This window comes from Pinus tabuliformis, chromosome Q (genome assembly GCF_031772625.1).
Source record: "Pinus tabuliformis cultivar Carrire ecotype Pingquan chromosome Q, CPIR1, whole genome shotgun sequence".
Lineage (NCBI taxonomy): Eukaryota > Viridiplantae > Streptophyta > Pinopsida > Pinales > Pinaceae > Pinus > Pinus tabuliformis.
This window is the reverse complement of record NC_142296.1, coordinates 436752558-436775128: the sequence shown is the minus strand read 5'-3', so window position 1 is coordinate 436775128 and position 22571 is coordinate 436752558. Positions and strand designations below refer to the sequence as shown.

General features: G+C 35.3%; 1 protein-coding gene across 4 annotated transcripts in view; it reads left to right on the top strand.

The window, feature by feature from the left end:
* The window catches only part of LOC149220086 (short-chain dehydrogenase/reductase 2-like), a 39054-nt gene extending 20268 nt beyond the window's left edge, over positions 1-18786 (top strand). For 2 of the 4 annotated variants that reach the window (XM_089384638.1, XM_089384639.1), the window contains 4 exons: positions 10273-10569; positions 17585-17665; positions 17786-17959; positions 18096-18786. In XM_089384638.1, coding sequence (XP_089240764.1) covers positions 10273-10569; positions 17585-17665; positions 17786-17959; positions 18096-18479 — 936 coding nt within the window. In that variant the 3' untranslated portion in view covers positions 18480-18786. Of the gene's footprint in view, positions 1-10018; positions 10188-10272; positions 10570-17584; positions 17666-17785; positions 17960-18095 lie in introns of those variants that run through there. The other 2 variants (XM_089384642.1, XM_089384641.1) reach the window with 2 other exon arrangements.
* The last annotated feature ends 3785 nt before the right edge of the window (positions 18787-22571 follow it).

The following is a 22571-nucleotide window of genomic DNA, read 5'->3' as shown; positions in this document are numbered from 1 at the left end:
CTTATTGCAAGCAAAAGCATGGAAGAGATCAACAGGTTAAAGGCTCAACTCTCTAGGACGTTTGATATGAAGGATCTTGGAGCAGCAAAACATATCTTGGGCATGGAGATACACAGAGACAGGAAAAATGGTAAGCTTTGGTTGTCACAGTAGAAGTATGTGGAGAAGGTACTTGAAAAGTTCTCTATGAATAATGTGAAGCCTGTTAATGTTCCTTTAGCTTCCCATTTTAAGCTTTCTTCGGTTTTGAGTCCTAGAGTTGATGAAGACAAGTAGTATATGTCTCATGTACCATATGCAAACGCTGTAGGCAACATAATGTATGCGATGGTATCTACAAGACCTGACATTTCACATGCAGTTGGAGTTGTCAGTAGGTTCATGGCAAATCCAGGTAAAGAACATTAGCAAGTAGTGAAATGGGTGCTTCGATATCTAAGAGGCACAAGTGACCATTGCATCGTCTTTAATGGTAGTGAAGGATCAGTCTGCGGATATGTAGATGCTGACTATGCAAGTGATTTGGACAAAAGAAGATCTACTACAGGTTATGTCTTTACTCTTGCAGGTGGAGCAATTAGTTGGATGTCAAAGCTTCAAGAAACAGTTGCGTTGTCCACTACCGAAGCTGAATATATAGCTGCTTCAGATGCCAGTAAAGAAGCAATCTGGTTAAAGGGTCTGCTCGATGAGATTGGAAGGACGCAAGAGAAAGTGAATGTACTTTGTGACAGTCAAAGCGCTATTCACATGGCTACAAATCCTGCTTATCACAGCAAAACCAAGCACATTGATGTAAGGTATCATTTTCTGAGACATGTGATCAATGGCAAAAAAGTAGCTCTTCAAAAGGCCCATACGCGAGAGAATTGTGCAGATATGTTCACAAAGCTAGTTACAATAGAGAAGATGCGGTGGTGTTTAGCTTCTCTTGTCTTGCAGAAAAGATGATGAATGGGCATGGGCAAGAAATTAGGAAAATTGTTGTCAAGGTGGAGTTTGTTAGTTTGACAACGAATTAATAATTTTGGGTAAAAGGTAACTAGACAGTTTTTACAGTTTTATACCGAAATATTAGTTATGTAACGACGATCGATGATATAAAAGAAACAAATGCCCATGAAATGTAGTGTGGGGAGATTCATTGTTTAATAACAAATTCCAATTCAGTTTCTTATTCAGTTTCGTGTCTTGGTCATTCTGTTGTGGTTTCTTGTTGTTTCTTCTCCTATTTTTCTCCCATTCTACCAACACATCAATGCACGCTACAATCGAGCACCATAAAAGGCATTTCAAGGTGTTGTTTCAGAAAATGAATCTTATGCTTAACCTCACCAAAAATACGATATGTTCGTTGTTCATTCAAACCGATACTTGGTGCTGGTTGGGACAATTTCTGCCCGACGGAACGCTGCTCTAGACCAGCGGGAACCTAGACGGCCACCGGAAGTTAAGGAGAATCGCACCGTGTCCGGCAGCCGGAGCCTGCTTTTGGGTTGGCAACTGAAGCTTGCGTCTGGGTCGAGGATCCCAACATGGCGTTAGGCGAACTGTGGTGGTATGCGACCTATCAAGTCCTGTCGGACGACAGAGTAATCGTTGTGGGAGGCAGAGCGGCTTTCACAGGTGAATTCGTGCTGACAATGAGAGAAGGAAGCTGCTCAATGCCATTTTTTAGAACCACCAATGATGTACAGAAGGAAAACTATTACCAATACGTCCATCTTCTTCCCAAAGGGAATCTTTATATATTCACAAACAGATATTCTATTGAATTCAATTACAATACCTCGGTAGTTGTCCACGATTTCCCTACCATACCTGGGGAGCCAAGAAATTATCCTTGGGGGGAAGCTCCAAAGCAATGTCAAAATCTGGAACATGATAGTAAGCGCAACTCCAAATTCAAAACATGATAATAAGCGCAGCTCCAAAGCAACTCCAAATTCATAAGGAAAAGAAAATACAGGTAATGTACCATTTTAATATCTATGCAAGAGAAAATTCTCCATTCTAATGTCGGGTAATGTATCCCTGAGACATGATAGTAAGTGCAGCTCCAAAGCAACTTCAAATTAACAAGGAAAAGAAAATACAGGTAATATTTTAATGTCTACGCAAGAGAAAATTCTCAATTTCCATTCTAATGTCTATGGAAGAGCAAATTCTCTGCAAATTCTCCTTTGAGACATGACACTAAGTGCAGCGTCAGAAAGGAAACACAGTGGAGCTTCAGAAAGGAAATATAGGTAATGTCCTGATCACAATTCTAATCTTAATGTTTATGGAAGAGAGAATTATGTAATATGTACATCACATTTTGATATCTATTGATGAATCTATGTGAATAAGAGTGACTAAAGGAAAGTTGCAATGGCAGGACATGTGGAGGAGAGATTGATTCTAGAAAAGTGTGAGCTTGACATGGGGCATCACGTTGCATAAGCGGTCTAAACGTTTGGATATATACTTAGTTTCAAACTTTGCGGAGATGTTTGAAATTTGAACCTTGGATAGAATGTTACAGAATGTGCATGTATGGTGGTCGATGCATTAGTTTTTGGAAACTTTGGGTAAAAGTTTGTTAGCCATCTAAACCTTACTCGAGACACGTGAAGGTTCCAATAAGAGTCTCAAACCAAAACTTTGGATAAAATTTGGGTGAAGGAAATTGCAACCAGAGAGTTTGGTTAAATTTTGATAGAGTGGAGAAATTTTTGGTCAAAAAACGAATTAATAGCCAGTCAACACCCTAGCGATCGCTAGAGTCCCTGTAGTGCCGAAGGCAGGGAAATTCTCAATTTCCATTCTAATGTCTATGGAAGAGCAAATTCTCCTTTGAGACATGACACTAAGTGCAGCGTCAGAAAGGAAACACAGTGGAGCTTCAGAAAGGAAATATAGGTAATGTCCTGATCACAATTCTAATCTTAATGTTTATGGAAGAGAGAATTATGTAATATGTACATCACATTTTGATATCTATTGATGAATCTATGTGAATAAGAGTGACTAAAGGAAAGTTGCAATGGTAGGACATGTGGAGGAGAGATTGCTTCTAGAAAAGTGTGAGCTTGACATGGGGCATCACGTTGCATAAGCGGTCTAAACATTTGGATATATATTTAGTTTCAAACTTTGCGGAGATGTTTGAAATTTGAACCTTGGATAAAATGTTACAAAAGGTGCATGTATGGTGGTTAGTGCATTAGTTTTTGGAAACTTTGGGTAAAAGTTTGTCAGCCATCTAAACCTTACTCGGGACACGTGAAGGTTCCAATAAGAGTCTCAAACCAAAACTTTGGATAAAATTTGGGTGAAGGAAATTGCAATTAGAGAGTTTTATTAAATTTTGATAGAGCGGAGAAATTTTTGGTCAAAAAACGGATTAATGGCTAGTTAACGCCCTAGCGACGGCTAGAGTCCCTGTAGTGCCGAAGGCAGGGAAATTCTCAATTTCCATGCTAATGTCTATGGAAGAGCAAATTCTCTGCGAATTCTCCTTTGAGACATGACACCAAGTGCAGCTTTAGAAAGGAAACATAGTGGACCGTCAGAAAGGAAATATAGGTAATGTCCTGATCACAATTCTAATCTTAATGTTTATGGAAAAGAGAATTATGTAATATGTACATCACATTTTGATATCTGTTGATGAATCTATGTGAATAAGAGTGACTAAAGGAAAGTTGCAATGGCAGGATATGTGGAGGAGAGATTGCTTCTAGAAAAGCGTGAGCTTGACATGGGGCATCACGTTGCATAAGCGGTCTAAACGTTTGGATATATATTTAGTTTCAAACTTTGCGGAGATGTTTGAAATTTGAACCTTGGATAAAATGTTACAGAAGGTGCATGTATGGTGGTCAGTGCATTAGTTTTTGGAAACTTTGGGTAAAAGTTTGTTAGCCATCTAAACCTTACTCGAGACACGTGAAGGTTCCAATAAGAGTCTCAAACCAAAACTTTGGATAAAATTTGGGTGAAGGAAATTGCAATCAAAGAGTTTGGTTAAATTTTGATAGAGCGAAGAAATTTTGGTCAAAAAAACGGATTAATGGCCAGTCAATGCCCTAGCGATCGCTAGAGTCCCTACAGTGCCGAAGGCAGGGACTAATAACTATAATTTGATCAATGCATCATTTCTTAAGAATTGCCAAATATATTCACGGCTAGGGGATATGTGCTGATGTGTGCTAGGTATCAGAGAAAAAAAGCATTCTGTAGAAACCTCCATGGTAATATTCGCATTACCATTATCTCAAAGGCTTTCGAGTGTGGCCTTGGGGTTCGAAGTGATGACCAGGAGTCTTTCATTGACCAAGTTATGATCTTCTATTCCATATATCATGTTGCATGTGTCCTATGTGCAACCACTCAAGGTAACGGGTTCGAGGACTCGAGTCGTCCCTGTGGATGTATTGGAGTCTGATACCTCCACCAAGACTCTGCTAAACTTTTAGGTCTGAAGCTCCAAATAAAATACAACTTGGAGGGGATAGCGACCTGAGTATTGAGAAATTCACAATGGAGTCTTCTTTTGGGTAATCAAATATGATATCTGGACTTGCATAATCTTACACAGAAGGATAAGTGAGCCTACAAAATTACACTAGGCTCTTATCGTGGGTTAAGGTGAATCTTTGTATGTGTTTCAGTTATCTTCATTACATTCTTTTCAAGAGGCATGGTCATTAGATATGAAGGTAGAGCTATGCTAGAAGCAAGAAACCCCACCTTATCATTGCTTCAGGATGATGAGATCTTGACCAGTATTTCCCAAACCATTGATGAGGTTTGCGAAGTGCTAAAGACGGTTCCTGTGTGAAAAGTAAAGAACCCCACCTTACCATTGCTTCAGGATGATGAGATCTTGACCAGTATTTCCCAAACCATTGGTGAGGTTTACGAAGTGTTAAAAGACGGTTCCTGTGTGAAAAGTAAAGACTGTTACCGTGTGAAAAGTGGTGATGTTGAGGAGAAGGCCGTTTCGTAGACAACAACAAAAGAGTTTCAAACCTTATGCCAATTTGGTATTAAGCTTTGCATAGTGCAGGGAAGTGGTAACACTGTTATTTGAAGGGATTGAAACATAACTAGCATAGATTCATTTTAAATATGGATCTAACATTAGCTTAGAGGGATTTAATTTCTTCACCTGATTGAAACATAACTAACATAGATTCATTTTAAATATGGATCTAACATGAGCTTAGAGGGATTTAATTTCTTCACCTATAAATTTTTTTATTAGTCGATATTATTTAAATGTTTTATATAGTTATTTAAATTTTTTTTTTTAATACACATCACACTGCGCTGTAGAATGAGTCTCTCGGCTCAATGACATGGAAGAGAGAGTTATCATATTGTCCACATTATATCTACATGAAGGAGATGATGATCAACCATATTTTTGAGGGGTAAATTGCCAAATGGTGCTTGTAGTTGAAGGAATCATCATTGCCATGAAAGGCTTTTCTTGCAGTTAGTGTGAGAAGCTATTTTTTTTCTTATTGAAAGAAGAGCTATATATGTGAAGGTGTACACAATCATTGCCAACAATTGCTAACAAAGTTACAATGGCCAACAAAGTTGTTGATGAAAGGACCAAAGCTAAAGTGGATTGACACAAGTAGTATTTTTACCATTGAGAAAGTGCTTAATGTGTGCAGGTATTTTTACTATCAAGAAAGTGTTTAATGTGTGCAAGATGGTGAAAACTTATTATTTTTGTCTTTAAAATTTTAGATGAGTATATTGAGTCTAGCTATTTCAATATAGGTATAGTCTTTTCAATTGTGGTTCACGGTCACTAGGTGACCACTACATTCACGGGCAATAATCTAGGAAGATCCATTTGAAGGGGTAGTTCACGGGCAATAATCCGGGAATATCCACCTGAAGGGATCTACCCGCCAGCCAATATGCCAGGCCTAACCCCAAGGGCGTTGACGAGATTTGACCCCGTGACCTCCCAATTGGCAAGGTACTTAGCAACAGGGACTTGACCAATGGAGCTATCCCTTAGAGGCTAGAGCTACTCAATATAGGTATAGTTATTTATTAGAATTAGCTACTCTAACAAATGATAGGCAAAGTATTGGTATCCAAGATGAAAATTGAACAAAGATGCAAATTTTATAAATGAAGAAGCCTAGTATATGAATAATTATGGAGGAAGATGACATTCCAATCATATATGTCATGTGTTATTAACTCTTGATGATGTATGTTACTATGTAGTAATGCTGCAATATTTTCTGATGTAAATGTCATTCCCTAGTCTGCATAGTAAGACGTGTTGTAGTTGGAAGGGAGTTTTAGCTACATGGTTTACCCCATGTACTATTTGTTGAGTACCGCACTTAAGTCTTCAATTGGCATGTGCATAGAAAATGTAAGATTGAGATGAATATATCTTGTATATATAATACTTCCCTAGAGAACTGACAAATACAACGGATGGTACCCATGTTTCTTGGTAGATGGAAGTAGGTCCATATGATGGTAAATTAATTTATACTTCATGGTCAAATTGATGGTAGTCCTTGCAGTACAATAGGTTTTTGGCCAATTTTAGGTATCAATGGTACATATGTTTTCCAATTGGTACATGATGACAATTCTTCAGACGAAGGGAGGAGCATGGACACTTTTTGGGATGGAAGAGGGTTCCATTGTTCTCACTCGAGAAAACCAAGATTGGTTGTAGGCTGGATTTTTGGAGTTAAATGAAAAATTTGCAGCAGGGAGGACAGAAAGGTCCTCACTACAAAAAAATAAAATTCGTTGGATCTTTGTCCAAGTAAACTAAGTGGCAATACTTATAGCAGAGACATCAAAGACCATGCATTTAGAACCACTATGGAAACAAAGAATAATGGTCGTGGTAGTAGCAGAGATTAAACATTGGTGGACAAGATTGTGTGGTGTCTTGAATAATAACAAACCCATGTTCATATTTTAATGTAAGTCACACATTGTAGCAAGTCTATAGTTTCATGTTTGGCTTGACATAGTGGTCCTTGAGATGTATGTACCTAGTATCTCCATGAATGGAGTTTTCCATTGAATGTACCTAAGTCAATTGTGATGTAAACCTAATGAAGCATGTGTAACCCGTTAGTTAATGGTAATTTGAAAACCACTTTGTAAGTGTATGTTTGTGGTAAGATGAAACCATTTGATGTGTTGTTTATGGTAAGTAGAAACCACACGAGGATGTAGTTCCTTGGGAGTGTGATGCAAAAGCATTGAGAGCATGGTTGAGGATAAGCCGATAAAACTTGGGGTATGGATGAAGGTAAGTCGATAAAAGCAAGAGCATGGTTACGACTGAGCCAAGAAAACCTAAGATGATGATGATGGAGATGTAGAGGGAGTTAAATGTACATGTACATGTATGAAGGTGCGATGGTTAAATGAAACATCTACGTGAAGGACATCCTAGTACACTGATGGTTGCAACAACTAGTTACCTGTACATTCCGTTGGATAGTTGTTCCTTTATATGCATGCCGACATTTTGATAATGTTTGAAAATGCTAGGTTGGACCATTGCTAGACTTTACTAATCAAAATTAAGACTAGTCGTTAAGAGGGAGTGTTAGAGAATATAACCCCTACTCTTATGTGTGATGAAGGGTTTGAGAAGGAGTTTGTTCCTAGGCTTTAGGAGGTCATTAGATCTAGTTAAGTTGAAAGATATTGTCCAACTAAGTAGCATTTATATTGGTGTGTAGTTGAGAGATTTGTTCAACCAAGTTTTTTTTTTCACGTGTGGTTCACGGATACCGGCGGTCACTAGGTGGCCGCTACATCCACGAAAATATTTGAGCTTGATCAAGGGTATCAAGCCCCGTGGCCAATAGCTAAGCCTAACCCCAAGGGCTTCGGGGAGAATTGACCATGTGACCTCCCAAATGACGAGGCACATATTTGACCAGTTGAGCTAACCCTTGGGGTTGTTCAACCAAGTTGTTTGTGGGATCAAGATAATTTCTCTATGTTGAGAAAACATTCGTGTATTTATATTGTAACATTATTTGATTAATACAAGTGTGTTTATGAAATTTTAATTTAAGCACCATGCAATGAACCAATGATTGGTTTATTGTGTTTTCATCTTGTCCATTAAATATTACATTATTCTAATTCAATTGATAAGTCAAAAATGTAGTAAGCCACCTTTCTACATGGTGCTTAATATTTGTTAGGAGGTAGATGTGTAATTCTTCAGTGCTAAACATAGAGTTAACAAGTATCTTTTGAAAAAGATATTAATGAAAGAGACATGTAATACCTTTCATTTTTGAAGATGCAGTTGATGTGTGTCATTTAAAATATACATATATTCGTAACAACAATAAGAAGTGAAAAATGAAAAATAAAAATATTTCTGCGTAAAAGAAAAATTTAGGAAAAAATGCAGCAAAATTAATTAAAAGTAAAAACAATATACAATGAGTGTGATTGTGTACTTCATCGTTTAATATGGAGTTGATGCATAGAAATTTATGATGGATTTACAATGGTGATTATCTTTATATTTTGACTAGTATAAAAAAGAAAGTCAACATTACTAAAATAAGAACCCATTCTCATAAGTTTCATATCAAAATTAGTTGTTCGATAACCTTAAGAATTTGTCATCTTTGTGATACTAAGAGGTCGGATAAATGAATCTGTTATTTTTGTGACACTAAAAAATGTGGAATATGAAAAACACTTTCTCTTACAATGCCTTGATTATATGGAAATTGAATCTCAATTTCAAAAGATTTATCACAACATTAACCTTTTTAACATTTTAACTCGTCAAAATTATGGTAATTTTGAAAGGCTTCTCTTAATGCTTTTAAAGTATATAAATAAAATTTAAAACCGTCCAAGTAATTTTTTACTTTTTCAAAGTTCTGATAAACCAATTTTAATTTTAATAGGCATTAACCACAACCACCATCATCATTACCAATTATTTAAAATTTTCAATATACAAATAAATATTTATTGTATTTTTCACCCAAATAATATTTATCAATTTTCAAACATGATATCATATTTCAAAATAATTAATTTAAAACATGGCAACTTCAAATATTACGCATTTTTTTGGAAAGTTTTTGCAGTTTATTTTCAGACCTAATTTGTCTAAAATTTGGTAGGGGTTCATTGAAATCACAAGTTTGACAGGGGAACTCTTCACAATAGAAGTGACACAAAGGTTTTTGAGGGTGCTGAATCTATATATCCAATCAAAAAACAATTTAAACAACACAATTCAAGATTGAGCCACACTTTTTCCACTAGATTCTGATAAAAAGTCCATGAAAACTCCAAAAAATCACACTTAAAACTACTTTTTCTGATATTTCAATTTAAATAATTAAACTAATAAAAATTGATTAATTAATTTAATAAATAATATATAAATATTTTTATAAAAAACATTAAATATCCATATATAAAAATGGTTGAATCTGAAATGTTCCAGATCTAACCATCCAATGACATTTATAAATCTCCTCACACCAAAGGTCATTTATAATTCAAAAAAGGAAAAAGAAAAGCAGGGATGAACGGAAATCTCTTCCTATATTCAAAACACACAGCTAAAACTTATGAACCAGGACAAACGGAAAGTCTGCAGTCTAGAAGGTCAACTTACTCCGCCGCCATCTTGAGTCACCACAAATATAATAGTCTGCAGTCTAGAAGGTCAACTTACTCCGCCGCCATCTTGAGTCACCACAAATATAATAGTCTGCAGTCTAGAAGGTCAACTTACTCCGCCGCCATCTTGAATCACCACAAATATAATAGTCTGCGGTCTAGAAGGTCAACTTACTCCGCCGCCATCTTGATTCACCACAAATATAATAATAATAATAATAATGTTCTTGTACAACGAATATAGTGTTTCTCTTTTACTTTTCCTCTTTCCCTGAGATTGACTTTTAGCAGAATAACTCAATGACACACCTCCCCATAGAGCTCATGTACCATCCGATGATATTTTGGAACTCCTTCAATCAAAAGTTATGAGAGCTATACGCACTATTAATTCCAATGCCAACCATCATTTTTCCAAAGGGCATAGTAGCTATCTTTCATTTTATACTGCTCGAGTCTCCTAATTTCTTTCTATCTCTAAGCATTTAGAAGATCTTCGCGGAACAAAAATGGTGAGTTCATGCTCTCGACAGAGAGTTAGTTGGTAGGTTATCATGTCGATTAGATATATAACAAACTGTTAATTTGTGATGATAGGATAAATCCTCGTGTGACGCAACAGATGAATGCTGGACGAAAGAGACAGTGGGTGTGGTAACAGGGGCCAACAGAGGAATAGGGTTGGAGATCGCTCGTTTACTTGCAGACAAAGGTATCACTGTTGTTCTCACTGCTCGTTGCAGGCAGCAGCAAGACTTGTCTCCACAATCTCGTGCTCTCATGGAAGAAGGAAGAAAAAATGTGGTGTTTCATACACTCGATATACAGAGGGATGACAGTGTTACCGATTTTGCCCAATGGTTGAAGAATGAATTCGGTGGCCTTGATATTCTGGTATTCTTTCTTTTCTCCGTTTTGACTATAATTGATCTACTTCGTCCCCCATATACCAATGAAATGTATGCTCTTTCACAATGGCAGGGGCATTTTGGAATGGATAAACTAAGTAATTATGTTGCAGAGTTTAGTGGAGTTTACTGTCATTTCTCTGTTGTATAATTGCTATGACTCTGCTGTCTGTAATATGCTGTTTGCAATTTGACCAATTGAGTAGGTTGATGTGGTTTTGATCTTCTACTTTCTGATTTTAGTATGTGGATCTCTATTTCCTATTTTTCTGGTTCACTCTAAATCATTTACGGTTTGGTTTAGCCAGAGTCATTTACTGAATACTTAGCCGATTGAAATTCTATATTGTATATATGATTGAAATTCTATATTGTAGATATATATGTTTTTTTCTTTCTTTATTTCTTTTCTTTTCCCTACAGGAAATTGGTCTCTTTTTTTCTTCTTTTCTTTTAGCTCACAATTATACTCCCGGAATGCTTAGACTTGAAGCCATTACAACAATGCTCATATCAGGCCAGCCCACAATTATACTCACAAAATGGTTAGATCAGTGTTTTAAAACTGGGCTGGTCTGAATCGGATTCACCCTGGTAGACCGAGTCAAACCCCTGCCCGGGTCGGCTAGGTTGAAAAACCAGTTCGGCTGCTGGTCCATCACCGAACCGGTCGAGTCGGAGACCGATTCGGCTGGTTCAGTCGAGCCCTTCTTAAACCGGCCGAGCTAGTCTGCCGGAAAAAAGGCGGCAACTCAGACTTCAAACTCAATTCTTTTTTGTTGTTGTTGTTGTTGTTTTTTTTTTTTCTTAATGCCTCTACCCCTCTCCCAAGCCTATAAAAGTGACCCAACCCCTTCACATTTACTCACAACTATCTCATTGCATTTGTGTGAACATTTGTGGGGAGTTTGTGAAGAGTTGGAGTTGGTTTCTGGAGCAATAGTGAGGATCAGCGATGGGTTTTCCGTTTGACTCTGATTCAGAGTCTGAGCCAGATAATCTTGCATTGTTTAGTAGTATGACTAGTGATATTTTGTTGTAGAGGCCATTTAGAGCCTCCTTGGTTATCTGTTTTTGTTTTGATCTATATATTACATGTATTGGACAGTGCACTAGGTGTCATTTTGATATAATAGATATTTTCATGAGCATACTTTGATCATATGTTGTCTTCTTTCTATATTCTAATGCTTTGAGTTTGGAAACATGAATGAAAATCTTTAAAAATATGTTTTTTTCATTAAAATAAAATAAAATATTTATTGTATTTTTTACAACGACCGAGTCATTGAAATCAACTAGGCTGAGTCGATACCGAGTTGGAGTCAGAGTCGACCCTCGGCGGTTCTGAATCTGAATCGGAGGTTTAAAACTATAGGTTAAAGTTGAAGCCATTAAAACAATGCTCGTATCAGGCCAGACCACAATTATACTCATAGAATAGATAGACTTGAAGTCATTATCACAATTATACTAACAAAATGCTTAGACTTAAAGCCATTACAATAATATTATTCAAGATGTCAAAATTCAACATGTTATTAGCTGAATTTGAACCTGGGTGGTAGGATAACAGTAATTCAACTTAGCCTTTTCATTCTTTCTGTATTGTACTATTGAGTAATTTGTGTCCATCCTTTTGATGCCGACTTCAAGAACCAGGAACCCAATGCTTTTAGGCTAGTCTTTGCTTTTAGACAGCTTTTGATCTAGCAGCAAATGATATGAAAACTAGATATTTCATATGGAGGGTTTATTATACAGTAGCGTTTCAAGGTGTTTTTTTTTAAATAAGAAGCATCTTTCGTAACTGGAGGACTTGATTTGAGGAGAACCCCCTAATATACTCGGTTAAAATGCAGGATAGAGGATAACCATGAGCATAATCGCTGCTCTGTGAGGGTAACCATGAGACATAATCTCTGCTCTATGAGAGTAAACATGGGGAATGTGAAGGTCAGGAGAAATTACTATGTTAGATTCGGAAAAATGATAAAACAACAATTATGAGATGATACAAGCATTCTCGTTGAGAGCTAAGCCAAGATTTCCAGCTTCCTATGCCAAATGAATTTAGCAATTTGTTTTTCATTTGATTGAAAGATTATGTTTTCACCTTCCATAACCTACCTGTGAAGGTGATTGTTGTTTGCAAATTTAATCATTGTATGTTATAATATAAAATTCCTACGGCAATTCAACTACTTGGGTTGACTTTGCTAAACGTGGCTTAACTTGCAATTTTACTAACTCTTAACACTTTTTGGTTGAAGTTCTAATGTTTTCCTTTGTAATCCTTGTTTTCAGTTTTTGAAGTTAGCTCTGGAAGTTAATTTTGTTTTTAGAAGAACAATATATACATTAGTGTTTAAATCAATTTTGATATACTGCCATTTTGAAAACAGTTTTCCTTTACATTTAGTTATCTCCTATGTTTTCGCTGTTGATTTCACTATCATATAAAATAAGTTCTAACACTTAAAATTTCAAATTATGTTTTTAGACTCTTCAACTCCATACTTCTGCTAAAAGTCAATCTCAGGGAATTAACTTGTTTCTCTCTTTCTGTATTTGTACTTTCTGTATTGTACTATTGAGTAATTTGTGTCCATCCTTTTGATCCGGACTTCCAGAATCAGGAACCTAATGCTTTTAGGCTACTTTTGCTTTTAGACAGCTTTTGATCCAGCAGCTATCAAATGAGATGTCACGCTAGATTTTTCATATGGAGGGTTTGTTATATAGTAGCATTTCAGGGTGATTTTTTAAAATCAGAAGCATCTTCGTACGTGGAGGACATGATCTGAGGAGAACCCTCTTATATATTTAGTTAAAATGCATGATACAGGATAACCATGAGACATAGTCGTTAATCTGTGACGGTAACCACCATGGAGGATGTGTGAGACACAGTCGTTTATCTGTGACGGTAACCACCATGGGGAATGTCAATGTCAGAAGAAATTACTACCCTGTTGGAATCGCAAAAATGATACAAAAACAATTATGAGATAAGACCAGCACTCTCATTGAGAACTAAGCCAAGATTTCCAGCTTCCTATGCCAGATGAATTTAGCAATGTGCTTTTCATTTAATTGCAAGATTATGTTTTCACCTTCAATAACCTGTGAATGACATCGTTGGTTGCAAATTTAATCATTGTATACCGTTACAAAATTCCTGCCTGCCCTTGCTTAACATGACTTAAATTTTAAGTAATTTTATTACTTTTGAAGGTTTTTTTTGGTAAGTTTTATTTATTGTTGTGGATGAAGATATTGGGAGTAAAGTGTGCTAGTGATCACAGGTTTGTTCACTGTTTTGGGTTAACCTTTTATCTATTTTCAAAAACTTGAAGTTTAACGGATGGCAATACATAGTTCTCCAAAAATCTTCATCAACAACAATTTATTGACTCATACTAAAATAAATATTTTCCTTTCTAGTCTTTGTATCCGCTCGGGAAACTAAATGATTTTGTTTTTAGAAAAACAATATATGTATTAATGTTTAAATACATATTGATATACTGTCATTTAGAAAACAGTTTTCCTTTTATGTATTAATGTTTAAATAAATATTGATATACTGTCATTTAGAAAACAGCTTTCCTTTTTATTTAGTTATCTTCTCTGTTTTGGTTTTTGATTTCCTTATCATATAAAATGTAAAGTTATGTTTTTAGAGTCTTCAAATCTATAATTCTGCACTTTTACAATTATTTTCAACCCCTTTATATCCGGCCTTCAAAGTATCACTAGTTTTGCGAAGTCTTAGAGATAATGACCTAAGAAATATTGTTATTAAACATTTTATCCCTAATTGACTATAATACTTATTGATAAGAAGCAATGCAGTGTGACATCTAGGCAGTGTGACAGAACATGAAGAGTGGAAACCAGGAAACTATATTAGGCCGACAGCGAGTTGTTTGGGCAGCTTATTTGTTAACCACATGCTCTGTTCGAATAATAAAAACTGCTACTCAGAATAATTGAAGCCTTAGTGACAATAATTGGAAATCTTCCTGGCATCTTGATGTTTTTTTGAGTTAATGTGAATTTATTTATTTTATTTTTTTTTTGGCATTTTGATGTAATTTGCTCTTTTAAGTTAATAATTTTTTAATTTTCAAATAATAATACAATACAATGGAATATGGTAAACAAAGATTCAAAATAACATTCTTTTAACTATTTTGTTTCGAATTTAAGAAGAATTTTAACTCAACAATGCTCAATAAATTTAGAAAATATTTCAATGGAATATGGTAAACAAAGATTCAAAATAACATTCTTTTAACTATTTTGTTTCGAATTTAAGAAGAATTTTAACTCAACAATGCTCAATAAATTTAGAAAATATTTCATTGCTCGAAATTTTGCAATGAGGATGAATGGGAGGGGTTTAGTTTTTTTTAATGGGCCTGTAGGTAGTGAAAATTTGGCAATGATGATGTATCGGGGGTTTGGTTTTTTTAATGAGTTTTAAAGTATTGAAAATATAATGGGTATTATCAAAGATATTTAAAAGTAAGATAACCTTACTATATTTGTATTATAAGGAAAATTTTTGGAATTTTGTATTACTATTTAATTTCAGTACAAGTTAAGCCAATATAACCCGATTTTATTATTAAGTCCAAATAATTTGTACTCAGTTTTAGTTTTTTAAGATGTTTAATAAATTTGAGGTTATGATGGATTTATGTCATATTCCTTTTTCCAATGAAAATTATATCAAATTTTATTTTTCTAGATGTTTAGTAAATTTGAAATTAGCATGAATTTATGTTATATTTTTTTTCTAATGAATATTGTATTAAATTTTATTTTTGTTAATCTCTTTAAATGTTAGATTATATATTTTTTGTGATTTATATTGTAAATAATAATATTTTTCGGATTAATAACATTAGGATTTGGAACCAATTAATGTGGTTCATCCTTAGGATAAAGTTGGTTCCAAAGGTAAACTAAATCCTACTTATGTGATTAATCTGAAAGACATTATTAATCTCTTTAGATGTTTAATAAATTTGAAAATAGACCAAATCCTAATAATGTGATTAATCCAAAAAACATTTTATTAATCTCTTTAAATATTTAATAAATTTAAAATTAAAATGACACTCTTTAAATATTTAATAAATTTGAAATTAAAATAGATTTATGCCATATTCCTTCTTCCAATCCTTTATTAGTTGTTTCTTCCGCATCAAACATCCTTCATTAGCAGTTTCTTCGGCATCAAATTTTCTCCCTTCTTGTTTCTCCATTTAGATGAGTATATTTACTCTATTATTAGAATGAAAGGTCTTTCTCATTTGTTGCTTTAGGTCTTGAATTCACTTATGTATTTCCTTCAATTTCCTTATTCTTTGAAGCTTTAAATATTCCATTTTGATGTTGAGAGGGGGATGCATAGTCCAATTAAGGACAAAATCAAGTGAACAGGGATAGGTAGAGACTTGAGAGAGTAAAGCAGGGATAAACTAGATTTGGGAGACTTGGATTAGAAACCCTAAAGAGATAGGGTCCATAAGAATTGCAAGGGATGTTGACCAAGGATGTGTCAACTAGTAGAGTTGGCCAAAAATGGGAATAAAGTGAAACACTCAACCAAGGATCTTAATAAAAGCAAACCAAACACAATGCAAGGAAAATATACTAAAATAAGACATATATACTTTGAATTGGAAAAATGAAATTGCCAACTGTAATGAATATTCACCATGATTATAATCCAAATGCTCCATGTACCTACAAGAGGAATCGTAACTAAAAGAGGTCGAGTTTAAGAGCATGTGGAGAAGGAGCAAGGGTCTTGTCAACTAACTCTCCACTTGGCTTTTATGAGGCATCTTCTTATGGAAGATCCAATGAGACATGACAATATCTTAATTAAAGAACAAGGGAGATCTAAGGTACAGGTTGATCATATTTTTTAGGGTTAATGGGGTGAACTCTTGCATTTTCCTTATTTGTTACATATTTATCTACTGTTTGGTTTTGGCCTCCTGGAATTTGGAAGCAATACAAAATTTCCAATTTATCTTATTGCATTCTAATTCAAGTAACTATGGATGCTAGTTAAAGATATCGAGGAGTTTTACTTTGGAGAATGAGGTTGATAATTATCAATGAATGACATTAGACATTGAAGCAAACCCATTAACTTCAATTACATTATTTGAGGCTATATCGAGGCTCAATATAAATTTGTATACAATTATCCCCTAAAATTATAGAAAACTCCTTCGACACTTGCTACCTCATTTAATAATATAAAATATTAACTATAATAAATAATACCATTAATAATATTAAATATATTCTTACATACAGACTGGCATTATCTTTTATGCAATTCAAATGTAGTACAGCACTTATCTTTTATGCAATTCAAATGTAGTACAGCACTGAGCAAATGCTGTAGCCTGTAGTGCATACTATATGTTGGATGCCAATTTTTGGGTGCAGCTGAATCCAAATTCTGTAAGATGTCATTCGGGGGTTTTCAAGTAAATCTGATATAAAAATGTACTGAGAATCGAACTACATGCAATACTGGATCACCGCCTAACTGAGACTCCTATTATTAAGTATATATTTTGAACGACATGCTAATAGTAAGAGCCTTATATCTATGAAAAATAAACACAACTCTGAAGACACATAAGTTTCTTAAAGTTGATCCTCGGTCACTGTCCTCTTTTCGACCAGATCTTTTAGAGCCATCCAAATCCTTTCATCTTTTAGAGCCATCCAAATCCTTTCAGATTTAGTCTCTAGCTCTTATTCCTGTGAACTGTTTATAAAAAAAAAAAATCATTCAAGGCATCTCTATATTCAAACTTCCATAGCAGGATATAGCTCAGGGGAGAGAGATCATGAATTTTTTCTTTCTTTCTGCCCATTATTTAGAGATTAATGGGTCACCATTCAATTCTCTAGTTGGTGTCAATGGAATTAACAGAGATCTCTTTGCTAAATTACAGATCAACAATGCGGCAGTAGGGGGCGCGAACTTCCACTGGGATCTGCTGGAGAAGAGCCAGATGGATTTTAGAAAGCTAATTGTATTGCAACCTTATTGGAGTTTGATTTTCTTCTGAACCCTATTAAAATCTGTAATTACTCTCTAAATGTTACCAGAACAACTAAGAATTAATTTCCCCAACCATACAATTGGTTCACAGGTAGATGGCTTGTGGGCAGAGGGGATTACAGAGGACGGCCAGACTGCCAAAGAATGCCTGGGTACAAATTACTTTGGTACAAAGAGAATAAGCAAAGCTCTGATTCCACTTCTGAAGCCTTCTACTGCTGGACCACGTATAGTCAATGTGTCTTCTGTCTTGGGCCTACTTAGGGTATAACTAATTAATTAATGGTTTTTTTTTTAAGTAAAAAGTCATTTGTTCAATTAGTGATTTTGATGATTGCTGTGGAGTAAAGTAATATGTAAATTTTTAACAAATTAATGATTTGTTTTGTTTTCCTTAACAGTTTTTTAGAGGTGAAACATTGCAGAAGCAACTTTCAGACATTGAAAACATTAGTGAAGAGTTTATAGATTGCATTGTGAAGCAGTACATGGAGGATATTGAGAGAGGTGCAGACCTGAGGGACAGCGTGTGGCCGGTTAGGTTTCCAACATATTCTCTATCCAAAGTGATATTGAATGCATACACTCGTCTTCTGGCTCGGGAGCTGAAAGGAAAGGCATGTGTTAACAGCGTGCACCCTGGTTACGTCAGGACTTCCATGACATTCAATACCGGCGATATTTCACCTGTTCAAGGAGCAGAAAATGTGGTGAGAGTGGCCTTGCTCCCACCCGGTGGACCTACTGGCCAAAACTTTCTGGAAACACAAATTGCTCACTTCTAAATTCTTTTATGCTCTGCTAGATTGAGTGTAAGAGAATTTATCAGAAAAGTTTTCCTATGCTAGATTGAACCGAAGCTCATATTTGTCCTGAAATAATGAGATCTTGGTCTTTATGCGTATTCCAAAATTATAAACATATTAAAATAATTGTTTGAATAGATTTACAGATAGCATATTATATTGAAAGAAAATAACTCTGTTAAATGTCACTCTGTATTTATTATTATAAAGTCATGCATGACATGCTTGGGACAAGTCGATTGGGTACTTTTGTTATAATTTTTCTCGATGAGATGTTTCAGAATATGAAATTTGGAGGGCATAAAAGAGGAAATATTTAGGTATTTAGGGTAGATATTTCTGCACCAGATTTGTAAAATTGGATATTTATTGTGTAAATTTATGTTTGAGTAGAAACCAAAATAAATAAATTTTGGGAGAAATAGACTTGATGAAGGAAGAAGTAAAAGGTAGACCTAGTGAAGGCAGTAAAAGCTAGCAAACCTGGTTAAGGAAGTAGTAAATAGATCTACTGAAAGAAGAAGCAACTAATAGACATTGTAAAGAAGCAAGAAAATTCAGTGAAGTAGGTTGGTTCCTACAAATATTTGCAGTAGTGGAGATTGGTCTCTGCTACAAATGGTGTAGTTGTGGTGATTGGTGTCTCTTGTAAGTTGGTACTTACAAAATCTTTCATATAAAAAAGTTTTGAGTTTTCTCTCATAAAAATTTCCAAATATATCTTATATTATTTGTTCAATTTATAAAATTTATATATTTTATTATATTCTAATATTTAAATAATTAAAAAAATTCGTTCTACCGATTCACCCCTCAATATAACTTTGAATCCAACGAGAAGACCAGAAGAAAGTGGCAAAAACCGTGTTAGAAGAAATCAAACAATAACTATTATGCCTAATGTGACAAAGAATGGACATTGAATTTTGATTATAACAAGGCCTGCAAGCAGCGCTAGTCCCTGCTGGGTCAAAACTAAACTTTATATGGTTTGAAATTAAACTTGATATGGTCTGAAATCTGAAATTCAAGGGAAAGAGATACTCACAGATTCAAACAAAGGTCCAAAGGTCTATGAACCTTGCATTGTGCTCGTCGAAAGAGGGAGATAATATGTTAAAGAGGGAGATAATATGCTAATTAATGTGAATAGAGACTTCGTAGACAGTGCATGGTGTTAGAAAGTGCGACAAAGCTTTTAATGCACTGCTACCCGGATCAACACTGCTACAGATCATATTAAAATTCCGGGTAAAGAATAAGACATTATATTAGAATTGATTTCTATAAAAATTTAAATGAAAAATTGTTGTGAATGTATTGCATCTGGCCTTTTACCATAAATAACTTTAAATCCAACTTCTAGAAATTCAAAATCTTTTTTGATGAGCAGAAATTTTTCTTTAAATCCAACTTCGAGAAGTCCAATATCTTTTTTGACAAGCAGAGATTTTGATGAGGTCCAATATCTTTTTTGACGAGGAGAGATTTTGCTTTGGCCACCTCCTTTAGTTCCATTCCCGTATCATGTTTTTAATTATAAAATGTTTACGAAGGCATTAAACACTATAAAGATCTATATCGCTTGCGAGAACAAAGAGAAATCCAGGAATAAACATGAAAAATAGAAAGTGTTGTGTTCATGTTTATAGTGGTTGATATGCATATATACTCTCAAATGAGGCTCATTCAGTGTGTTTGGAGATGCTCAATGACTTCTAGACCTGTAACTTATCTTTTATAATCTGCCTAGGCCCTGCGCAACCTGAGAAGTCAGAGGGTGACTTCGCGATGGGCCACCTGTTCTGGCTTGACTAACGATTCTAACACAATGTCGAGGCACTTACCGGGCAGATTGGAAGGTCGCAAGGTCGAGGAGGTAGAAAGAGAATCGATCGGCTTGGGCAAGAACTTTTAACATTGCTATAAACTTTATATGCCTGTTAGAAAAGTATCCTTTTACCCAATGCTATCAACCCAAAAAATTTATCACGGTTGAAAACTTATTCATAGATCATATTTACATGCTGTAAATGCACCTTTTATACCTGGGAAGTGGGGCCTAAAAAGTGTAGCTATAGTATTTGCATTTATCCTAGCTGTTGTTTATTTCTTGTGAATCTATTTGTTATTCGGTTAATGATGTAAATTTCTGGTGATTTCAAACACAAAAGAAATACACAGAGAACAACGTTCTTATTTCAATACAGGATCTTAATCATATAAAAGAAAAGAAAATTGTTACATAAATGTCTTCCTCTGTAGAGGGATTACAACAGGAACGCTTCAGTTCCAGCATCTGATTTTACTATCTCAGAAAACTACAGTGTCAGCACTGCTGTGCGTTGCAGAAAAAAAAGAACTCTTCTTCTCTAATTCTACACACTGCTCTATCTGCCCTTGCCTTTTTTTTATATATATATATTGAACAACACAAAAATATCTTACAATACGTGTTGCCTGTGCCCATACTTCCGTAAAATAGAAAATAATAAAATTAAAAATTTCACCTACATTTACCAACCGCGGTAAATATCATTAATTACACGGCTGAAAATATCTTCTCAGAATTTAATTCAGGGCTTATCACAACATCGCACCATCGCATCGGCGGATAAGGAGCAAAGGTCTTAACGCGCAGAAGTTTAAGATTTGCGATCTGCGATCTGCGATCGCATCGCAAACAATACAGGGATGCAGCGAAGGGTGACAAGGGAAAGTGCGATATGCGATCAGATCGCATCGCAGGGAAAGTCCAATCGCTGTTTTCTGAATAAGCTGGGTCGTTGTTCAACTGTCAGCTTCCGGCAGTTTGAAATTATCATTCCAACACTCCCCTTTAATTTCAACTGCTGGGTTTTTCTGCATACCCAGGCATTTCCTGAAATGATCAAAACTTTTCTTTCCCAATGGTTTTGTCAAGATGTCAGCGAACTGATCCTCTGTTCTGCAGTGCTGCAAAACAATCTCACCATTGTTAACCAATTCACGTATGAAGTGAAATTTGGTGTCTATGTGCTTTGTTCTTTTATGAAAAACAGAATTTTTAGACAATGCTATTGCCGAGCTATTGTCACAGTAAATGGTTGTGCCCTTTTCCTGTTCATGACACAAATCTCTGAGAACTCTTCTCAGCCACACTGCTTGGCATGCTGCTGCTGTTGCTGCCACATATTCTGCCTCTGCTGTTGACAAAGACACAACAGGTTGCTTCTTGGAAGCCCATGAGATGGCTCCCGATCCCATATGAAACACATATCCCGATGTGCTTTTCCTATCATCAACACTTCCAGCCCAATCACTGTCAGTGTAACCTGTCAACATGAAACTTTCAGAAGAGGAGTATAAAATACCAAACCCCTTCGTTCCATTCACATACCTTAGAATCCTCTTGGCTGCCTGCCAATGAGTCTCTTTCGGTCTTTCCATAAATCTGGAAATTAAACTCACAGCGTGCATAATGTATGGCCTAGTTGCAGTCAAGTACATAAGGCTGCCAACTATGCTCTTGTATAGTTTTGGATCAAAATATTTGCTGCTATCTTCTTTGGTCAATTTCAACCCCACTACTGTTGGAGTCACAGCTGCTTTGCTGTTCTGCATGTTAAATCTCTTCAACACTGCTTCTACATATTTATCTTGAGAAATGAAAACACCATTTTCACTTTGGTCTACTTCAATTCCAAGAAAATATCTTAAGAAACCCAAGTCAGTCATTTCAAATTCACTTTTCATGACTGCTTTAAAATCAACAATGAGAGAAGCATCATTGCTAGTAAAAATCAAATCATCTACATATAAAACAACAATAATAATCTTACCGTCATTCTGCTTTATGTAGAGTGTGGGTTCACCATCACACTTATCAAACCCATTCTCAATCAGATAAGCATCTATTCTGCTGTACCATGCTCTTGGAGCTTGCTTCAGACCATAAAGAGCCTTCTTCAGTTTGCAGACTTTATGCTCTTGGCCTTCAACTTCATAGCCTGGAGGTTGTTCAACATAAACCTCTTCTTTTAACACTCCATTCAGGAATGCAAATTTAACATCCATCTGATAAATCTTCCA